A 9,924-nucleotide genomic window follows, 5' to 3' on the forward strand; every position below is an offset into this window, starting at 1 on the left:
CATGTGGAGGCAGGAAGGCTGGCCAGAGACTCTCCGTGTGGGGGGTCGCCTGCTCTACCTGCTGTGGAGATGGTTTCTGAGCTCTGGGCAGACGTTTCCCGATGGAACCGGGCCCTGGGTGGGCGCAGGGGAGCCCGAGGTGGGACGGCCGCAGGGAGATAGGGGTGGACTGTGTCCTCTCTGCTATACCGCCTGGGCTCCCCCCACCAGGTCAGGAAGCCGCTGACCAGCCTGTGGGGTGGGGGCCCCCAGGTTTCTGGCCTCAGGCTGGACAAATGCCCCCCCCCCCTTATCCACAAGGCTTCCTTAGGAGCCCCGTCTGTCTGCTGCACCCTGTGGCCCAGGGTGGCCGTGTTGTTCGGGACCATGACATGCTGGGAGGGGAGGTGTGGGGGGCGGGCGGGGTGCATGGCTGACCTCCGGCGGAAGGCCTTCTGCAGTACCCCACCTGGCACCTCCCAGGCACCCAGAAGAGCCCGCAAGAGAGCCGAAGGTGGAGCCGGCTCCAATGTCTTCTCCATGTTTGATCAGTCCCAGATCCAGGAGTTTAAAGAGGTTGGTCAGTGCCCTCTGGGGCCACCGGGAGGAGTAATGCAATGCATGGAAACACTCAGGGGTCTGGCAAGGCCCCGGGTGGCCCTCAGTCCCTGGGGGTGATGATGATGTCACTATCCTTAGAGGTCGCCATGGTGTGCCTCTGAGCCCGGAGACGTGACTTGCGGTCTTTGGGCAACCCCCGCCCCTCTCTACCCGAGCCTTTGCTTGCTGCGTGACCTCGGGCGAGTCCTTCTGCTCTCTGAGCCTCAGTTTCCCTCTCTGTAAAATGGGGTTGCTGCAGCATGAAGCGAGGGGTGGGCGTGGCATCCCAGCTGCGTGTTGGCGTGCAGTGGGAGCTGAGTGGGTCAGCCAACACTCTCGTGCTGGTGCTGCTGAGCCAGGACACCGGCTGGCCAGAGGTTACCCAGGCAGCAGTGTGCAGGACAACAGTCCCTTGGAGGAGCAGGGTTCTGGGGAGGGGCCTGGGCTTGGGCGAGTGGGTAGGAGGCTGCTCAGTACCCACGTCTCCACCAGGCCTTCACCATCATGGACCAGAACCGGGATGGCTTCATCGACAAGGAGGACCTGAGGGATACCTTTGCTGCCTTGGGTGGGTTACCGGCAGCTGCGGGGGCTCAGGGCTTGGGGCAGAACTGAGCCCAGGCCTTCTGGAAAGAGTGGGTGCCTGGGGACAGGCCAGGGCAGCAGTTGTAGTGGGTGTGAGGGGCTTGGGGGCCGTGGGGGCACAGGGGAGGGGTGGCCTGTGCCTGGAAGGTATGATTTGGGCCGAGGACACAGGGAGGGCAGCAGGTGCACAAATGGCCCATGCAAAGGCCTGGCTTAGGAGGCCGGGGTGGGGTAGGGGGCCAAGAGAGCAGTGGCAGATGCCGGCGGAGGAGGCCGGACACGTCTGCAGGGCTCAAGGCTACCGGGTTTCAGCTGCCAGGGGAGGCTTTTGCCCTCTCTAAGGGCCCAAGGAGAGGACTTAAGGCATGAATGGGGAGGGGGGTTCAGGTCAGGGGAAGGGGGCATAACCAAGTCATGTCTAAACTAAGCTTTGAGCTCTCGGAGATGTGATTGTCCGCTGGGACCACGGGGAACCCCAGAGTCCACCCACCCCCGGATGACCTCCTCCTGGGGCACGTGAGCTCTGAGCTCCAGGTCTTCTGGTCCCTATGCACCTCCACTTCAGCTTCTTTGGGCCTCAGTTTCTTCATCTGTGAGATGGAGATAATCACCAACTTGCTCTCCTGTCCAGGGAGGCCAGGGTGGTAGCAGGGGGCGGGGGCAGCCTTGCTGTGGCTGAATGTGTCCCCCTCTGAAGGTTCCCCAGCAGGTGGGCAGGGCCTGAGGGCTGGGGGGGGGGCGGTGGGAGGGTAGAGCTGGGAGACCCTGCAGGAAGCTCCCTGGTCCTGAGCTCTGCTTTCCTGGGCTGCCTGCAGGCAGGGTCCCCTCTGTCCCTCATTGCGCTCCTGGGTGTCCCTCCCCCTCCCCCAGGCCGCATCAATGTGAAGAACGAGGAGCTGGAGGCCATGGTGAAGGAGGCCCCCGGGCCCATCAACTTCACCGTCTTCCTGACCATGTTTGGGGAGAAGCTGAAGGGTGAGTGAGGCCCCAGGTGGCCCTTGGGGAGGGGCTGGGCAGCCCGGCTCTGCATGCAGACAGCTGGGAGCATGGTGCGGCCCCAGCTGCCAGCCCCCCGGGACCCACCCCAGTTTCCACTTCTACACCAGGGTAGGAGAAGGGCCTCCTGGGGGCGGGAGGGGACAATTCGTGTGAGAGCCCTCTGCCCACCAGGGGCCCCAGCCCCACTTCCCTACCCCTGGGCTCGCCTTACCTGCCCTGCCTCACAGCCAACAGGAGGAGGGTCGCTGGGAATGGGATTCTGGAAGTTACTACGACTGACCCCAGCTCCGGGAGGGCCACTCAAACAGCTTCCAGGGAACAGCTCGAGGGGCTCAGAGGTGTCACCATACTTGTGCCAGGCACCCGCGCATCCAAGTGGCGGGGATAGAACCCTAACCACGACTCTGGGCTCTAACCATGGTGCCTCCCGAGATGCAGCATTGGGCTGGGGGCGTGGGGTCAGGGCAGTGGTCCAGGCAACTCTGTCCCTTTCTCTCTGGGCCCCGGGGAGCTACCCTCTGCCCCTTTGTAGCGTTTTCCTGGGCTCGAGGCTTCCCTGGGCAGAGGGAGGGGGCCAGCCTGGGCTGAGGCTGCCCTGGGAGGTGAGACTCCTCCCCACCCACCCTCGGCCTGCACCTGCTGGATGCCCTCGCACTGATCCCCGCGGGGTGACCTTGGGCCACGCTTGTCTACTTTGCACCTCCATTTTCGTAATGTCTGTAAAATGGGGGTTGTGTTGGTGTCCTGAGGCTGCTCTAACAAAGAACCACAAACTTGACAGCTCAAAAAAGCCTCAATGTGTTCTCTCAGATCCAGTGTCTGGAAGTCCGAAATCCGGCAAGAGGCTCTATCAGGGGCTTGAGGGGAGAGCCCCATTTTTTTTTTGTGCCTTCTCTGGCCTCCGGTGGCTGCCTTGCTCCATTCCCTGTCTCTGTGGTCCTACTGTCCCCTCCTCTTCTGTCTGCCCATCTCCCTGTCCCTCACTCTTAGAGGGACACTTGTCACTGGATTTAGGGCCCATCGGCATAGCCCAGGATGGTCTGCCCATCTCAGCACCATTTCCTTACATCTGCAAAGGCCCCTTTTCCAAGTGAGGTGACATTTCCAGGTTCCAGAGATGAGAACATGGGCATATGTTTTGGGGCCACCTCAACCCACTCCGGGGGTGACCCTGGCCACATCACTGATTATGTTTGGCAAGAAATCCTAACAGTCTCGTGGGTTGAGGCCAGCTGGGAAGTATAATAACCTCCACACACCCTGTCCTGGCTGATCCTGGAGCTAAAGGCCAACAATAGACCTGCCCTCCCGGGGAGACTGAGGGCCAGACATGGAGCCGGAGGGGAGCCTGGAGCTCTGGGAAGCTCGTTAGGGCTTATTCCCAGGACCGTGGCCTCCTCCTTGAAGAGCTCAGAAGCCGGGGGTGGGGCTGGGGCAGAGGTATACTCCTGGGAAAGACTTGAGGGACTCTAGCTGGTGACTCTACGTGGGAGGCCTGAAGTTCGCGTGGGTGCACGGCTGAGCTAAGAGCCATGACCCAGGGCCAGGCAGGCCCCCACAGGGGCCAAGAGACTGCAGTTTTTTTCTCAGTTTTGCAGGGGTCCCAGGATGGGGGCTCCGTCTGAGCTTGTCACGTGAACTTGGCTGAGCCTGCACACTCGGCCAGCAGTGGGGACAGGAGCTGGGGGCCTGGAGCAGGCCCCGTCATCCCTCTAACTGGGATGAGGACACTTGGTCACGTGATTCCCAATGGCCACTCTGTGGCCCATTCATTTGGGTGGTTTGCGGTCCGCAGAGCAGAGGCCCTCTCTGGGGGGAGAGAGGGGAGGATTGGACTGTGGTCACTGTGGGGGCCCTGGGCCTGAGCCCGGGGCTGCTGGTCCCCAGGAAGGTGGGTTGGAGCCAGCCCACCCCAGCAGCGAGCACTCTTCACATGCCCTGGGAGGCCAAGACCTCCCACCAGCCCCCCCACCATAATCCCTGGGGCACCCCCTCTCTGCTTCCCAGGCCAGGCGGTGAGTTCCTGGGGCTCTGCCCCAGAGGGACCCTGGGCTGAGCCTCTTGGCCTGGGCACACGGGCTCCCTGCTGCCCTCGGCGGAGGAAGCCCACGGCTGTGCCCTCCCCGAACTCCCAGGCCAGCGGGGCCAGACTTGCGCCAGGCTCGGCCCCTCGCTCGGCCTCAGAGACGCCGAGTGACTCAGATGGCATCCTGTCGGGAGGAGGCCCCAGTCTGGCAGGCAGGAGCACAGAGCAGCAGGGAGCTCTGGAGTCCAAAGAGTCGGCTTCAGACCCTTCCTCCCGTTCTTCGTGGGGACCTCAGGCAAGGTCCTCTGTCTCGGTTCCTTCTTTGACAAACTGGGGACATCGATACCTACTGCACCGGGTGTTCTGGTGGGGGTGGGGGGGGTTCCTGGGAGCCATCATGGCACAGAGCACTCAGAGGGGTTTGCGACCGTGACCCATCAATGTTTGACCCGATCTTTACCATTAATGACCCCTTTTGCAAGCTGATCCTGGGAGGTGGGCAGCAAACACACCTTTCCCTCCATGTCACTGGTAACAGAGCTGAGCCTTGAGGAAGGAAGGGGACATGCCTGGTCTGCAGTGAGCGGGGTGGCAGTGTGACAGAGGGGAGAGAGCATCAGGGAAGGGTCACCAGGTCGCCTGCTGTCATTCATAGCTGTGAGGCCTTGGGCCAGACCCTGCTTCTCTCTGGGCCTCAGTTTCCCCATCCATACAACCAGGGGCTAGCTCTTCCATCCCGTTGTGGTGATAGACATTCCTTCTAATGACATCTTTCCCCCAAGCCCACACCGGGGTGTGGGAGTCGGTGACAAACCAGAACTGCTCTGCCCTTCCTCTAGCCCACGGCCCTCCACCCGCCCCATCTCTGGCCTGGACCATGTTGCAGACCCTCCAGTGCCCCTGCCCAAGCCCAGCCTTCAGCCCCCAAGTACAGCACTGTCTTTGTGGACCTGCCAGCTCTCATGCACATCTCGGGTCACGAGGGAGCCCCAGAAGTGCCCCCACCCCAACCCCACCTCACTGATCTGAGCTTCAGTTTCTTTGCCTATAAAATCAGGCCAGTCATCAGGAGGGTTAAGCATATAGTAAGTGCTCAGTTGGGGTCTCCATGTACAGCTGAGCAGGCTGCTCACAACTACACACAGTGCTCTTGGTCGTTACTCCTATTCCTTGTTTCTCAGAAATCTCCCTTCTCTTGCTCCCACTGTGGAGTAGAAGTTGGGGAGGAAGCCCAGCCCCCAGCCCTGGCCTATGCTCTTCACTCTCATTCTCTCCCTGCCTGTATGTGCTGTTTTCTAGGTACGGACCCGGAGGAGACCATTCTCCACGCCTTCAAGGTGTTTGACACCGCAGGGAAAGGTTTCGTCAAGGCTGATTTGTAAGTCCCCTCTGCCCTTCATTTGGTTTTTCTCTCCCCAAAGTCTCAGGTGATCAGTGAGCTGGGGTGAGGTCAGGGTGGGTTGCGGCCCAGTCTCCTCCCCCACCCAGCTCGGTCAGTGTCTGGCCAGGAGCCAGGCGGGCACTGCCCTGCCCAGCTCAGCCATCGCTCAGTGTCCCCCCCCTTCCCCTCTCTGGGACCCAGTGTCCCCATTTCTGTGTGGAAGTGTATAGGGAGTGTAGGGTCACCAGGGGTGGGTTTCCCAGTGGTAGAGGTGGGCCTTGAAGGGCAACAAAGGGTTGCCTAGGCTGGGGCAGGGAACATTCTAGATGCCAGAACATAGCTGTGAAGGGATAGGGCTTGGCGTTTGCGGGGCTGGTAAGGGGGCGGCTGGAGGGCGTGGGGAAGCTGGGTGGGAGAGGCTGAGCACAGAGAGGGCCTGTGTGGGGCAGCTCATGCAACAAGCCCTGGACTCCGGGTCTGCCCTGGGGGCCACTGGGCTGGCATTGTGGAGGTGGGGGCCCCGATGTCTGCTGTGCCTCAGCCCAGTGAGAGCACTGAGCAGAACCGAGGGTGGTGGGTGGGGCGGCCTGCGCAGGAGCTAGGACACTGAACTGTCCCTGGGGAAGTCCCTTCAGAGCCTCCGAGGTCTCACTGGGCCTGTGGGTGGCCTGAGGCAGGCAGAATTTCCTCCCCAGGCACATGCTTCCTGACTGATTACTGTGATGCTTGAGGCCTTGGCTTTGAGGCTAGATTTGCTGCCCGGTAGAATCATCCCGTAATGGGGACGGGCGGGGGAGGGCAGGAGAGGGCGGGGGGGGTGGAACGGGGGTGAAACCAGACAAGGTCCATCTTGTCTCTCACACCTTCTCACCACCCCCCACCCCCACAGTTGTGAGGCACATGCTCCCCAGGGGTAGGTGAAGGGTTGTTCAGGGTTTCTGCAGGCTGGGGCCCTCTCCTTCACCCCTCCCTCAGGGTCCCTGATTCCCACAGCCATCTTGGGGACCCCCAGGAGGCACTGAGAGCAACCCCAGGAGTGATCTGGACCAACCCCTCTCCCGGCACGCACCCTCACTCCCCACAATGCCAGGCCAGGAACACTTCAGGGACCCAGTTTGGGAACCGAAGACCTCACCCCCGGGGCTATTGGACCTGGAAGACGTGGCTGCCTGCCAGGCAGGCCACAGAGGAGGCTCTGGCTGAAACGGAGTCTGTGAACAGTCCCCAGCTCAGAGAGTCGGAAACTGTGACTGTCCCACAGTAACATAAATAATGGAAAATGCGCGTCGGTCCTTAGCGGGCTGGCCTTTGCCAGCGCCACGGGACACTTGGCGCTCAGGCCTGGCTCAGCCCTCTGATCCTTTCCCTGCCCGCTGTGCCCCCCGAGAGGCCGGGGGGGGGTAGCCCTCCAAGCTCCCGGGGCATCAGGCTTCTGGAGCTTCACCTCCTGCCGCTCCTCCAGGCCCCCGGGCAGCTCTGGCCCCACACTGTCACTGCCGGTCCTGACATCTCCCGAACCTCAGCAGTTTCTCTGTGAAGGGGGCTCATAGCCCTGGCTTCCCAGGGCTACGAGGAGCAAAGGAGACCTGGGCAAGGCTTTATCATGCCTCGGCCGAGTGCAAGCCCGTTGTACTCTCGAAGGCACGATGCACATGTCAGCGCAAGTCCCTGGCTGAACCAGCGGTGCGTCTAGAAGAAATCGAGGGGTCCGTCTGAGGCCACACAGACATCTGGCCGGCGTCCTCCTGGGGCACAACGCATCCCCACCGCCTGTCCCCTCTCACCCCCCACCCGGGATCTGCATGTGCACGCCCGGGGTGGCCCTTCCCCTGAACTTGACCCTTCCTCTTCCCCTCGAGCAGCATCAAAGAGAAGCTCATGACCCAGGCCGACCGGTTCAGTGAGGAGGAGGTGAGTACGTGTTTTCCAGGGCACTGCCTAGAATCTTCCAAGGGAGGTCCTGCCCGGCCCAGGCCCTTCTCAGCAGCCCCTCCCCGAGAGACGGCTCTTGTTTAGATGCCGACATGATGAGCCCTTTGACTCCTTGGAGGGGGACAAGGCTGAGTGGGGCTGGCTGTGGGCCCGTGGCCATCCCTGCCTCCATCTGCAGAGAGGGGAGCCACGTTCTGCCTGACGCCCTCGGGTGACACCCCCCCCGACTCTGGTCCCCCTTCCGCCCGAGTCCAGGCTGACTCCCTGCTCCTTCCCCAGGTCAAGCAGATGTTTGCGGCTTTCCCGCCAGATATGTGTGGTAACCTGGATTACCGGAACCTGTGCTACGTCATCACACACGGAGAGGAGAAAGACTAGGAGGCCAGGGACCCCCCCCAACACTGGGAGGCAGCAAACACCCGCCATATTTTGGGGGTGACCCCTGGGGAGCCCCCTACAGCCAACGTGTGCAAAGGAAAGGCTCCCCTCGCCCTGTGGCTCAGGGGCAAAGCGAGAATAAAGAATGCTAACAAGGCCTGAGTTTTCGTGATTAATGCTCCGGTTGGGGAGAAAGCGAAACATTCCTGCGTTGTTGGTTTTTCCAAAACTTTTTTACTTCCCCGGCTTTGCTCAAATGTTCCTGATGAGCTGGTGTTTAGAACTAATTGACAGTTTTAATGATCCCCAGCTGGGCCACAGGACATGCCTTCATTTAGGAAGCTTTTATTGAGCACCTAGGGCACGCCAAACCCCCGTGCCGGTCCGGGGGACACCCAGATGAGCCAACCCTGTCCCTGGGCTGGAAGGTGGTGCAGTGAGCAGGACAAGAAGTGGGGTGGGGGCACAGGGAGAGGGGTCGGAGCAATGCTCCCTAGGAGCTGGGCAGAGGCCAACAAGGTAGAGACGAGGGGGCGGAGCCAAGAAACGTTTAAGGAGCCCGTGAGGATTCCTTAAAGAGGACACATGTAGCACCAACCACAAAATGAAAATGCATAAGTTGGACTTCATCAAAAGTAAACATTTCCCCTCAGCGAAAGACATGATCCCGGGGTCCTGGGATGGGGTTCCATGTTGGGCTCCCTGCTCAGCGAGGAGCCCGCCTCTCCCTCTGCCCCTCCCCTTGCTGGTGCTCACACACTCTCCCTCTCTTTCTCAAAAATAAGTAAATAAAATCTTTAAAAAAAAAAGAAAGACTTCATGGAGAAACATTTTTTAAAAATCCTACACATCCTTAATGGAAAGCTAACAACCACAGACACACACACACACACACACACACAAGTAAATGCCAAAAAGTCTCCAAATGGCTAAGAAAGACCTGAAAAGATGCTCAACTTCAACGCTTGTAGGGAAAATGCAAATGAAAACCTCCTTACAGAACACACCCACCAGAATAGCTAAAGTTAAAAAGATTGACAACGCCAAGTGTTGACGAGGATGTAGAACAAACAGAACTCTCGAAGTTGGGTCGCAGGAGCGTGAAGTGGATCAACCCCTTTGGCAAACTGGGGCAGCACTTCCTCCTGAAGTTAAAATGGATACATTTGCTCACCTAGCACTCCCACTCCTACACAGAGACCGCCAGAAATGTCCATCACATGTCCTTCGAAAGACAAGTGTGAGAGCTCACAGATCTACAAGAGTCCCAAACTGGAAACAAGACAATGATCTTGATCTCAGGCTTGTGAGTTCCAGCCCCACGTTGGGGATAGAGCTTACTTAAAAATAAAATCTTTTTTTTTTTTTGAGATTTTTATTTATTTATTTGACAGAGAGAGAAAGCACAAGCAGGGGGAGCGGCAGGCAGAGGGAGAGGCAGGCTCCCTGCAGGGCAGGGACCCGGATGCGGGGCTCCATCCCAGCATCTCGGGATCATGACCTGAGCCGAAGGCGACGCCCAACTGACTGAGCCACCCAGGCGTCCCTAAAAATAAAATCTTAAAAAAAAAAAAGACACACACAAAAGAGAGCATACTTCTTTCTTTAACTTTTTAAAATGATAGCATACTTAAAAATAACTTTTTTATTAAGATATAATTCATATACCATAAAACCCATCATTTTAAAGATATAATTCAGTGGTTTTTAGTATACTCACAGGGCTGTGCACCTGTCACTACTATCCATATCCAGGATATTTTCATTGCCCCCCAAAAAACCCATTAGCAGCCACTCCTCATCCCTTTCTGTGCCAAGTCCCCAACAACCCCCAATCTAATTTCTTTTTCCATGGATCTGCCTATTCTAGACATTTCATATAAATGGAGTCATACAGTATATGGCCTTTGGTGTCTGGCTTCTTCGCATAATGTTTCCATGGTTCCTCTGTGTTGTGGTACTTTTCCTCTTTATAGCTGAATAACATTGCATTGTGCGGCTAGACCACATTTTGTTTACCCAGTCATCTCTTGATGGACATTAG

General features: G+C 58.7%; 1 protein-coding gene across 2 annotated transcripts; it reads left to right on the top strand.

Moving 5' to 3' along the window:
* Positions 1-468: 468 nt before the first annotated feature.
* Positions 469-7,880, top strand: MYL10 (myosin light chain 10). 2 transcript variants are annotated; one of them, XM_088017174.1, is made up of 6 exons: positions 469-559; positions 1,128-1,151; positions 2,035-2,139; positions 5,489-5,567; positions 7,433-7,481; positions 7,782-7,880. In XM_088017174.1, the coding sequence occupies exons 1-6, from the start codon at positions 520-522 to the stop codon at positions 7,878-7,880; spliced, it is 396 nt and encodes a 131-aa protein (XP_087873300.1). In that variant the 5' UTR covers positions 469-519. The 2 variants fall into 2 exon arrangements, with proteins under 2 accessions (XP_087873300.1, XP_027966121.2); XM_028110320.2 differs by having other exon boundaries at positions 469-555; positions 1,072-1,147.
* Positions 7,881-9,924: the final 2,044 nt, after the last annotated feature.

This window comes from Eumetopias jubatus, unplaced genomic scaffold (assembly GCF_037043125.1).
Source record: "Eumetopias jubatus isolate StellerSeaLion01/CBP00866 unplaced genomic scaffold, mEumJub1_p1.0 scaffold_12, whole genome shotgun sequence".
Taxonomy (NCBI): Eukaryota; Metazoa; Chordata; class Mammalia; order Carnivora; family Otariidae; genus Eumetopias; species Eumetopias jubatus.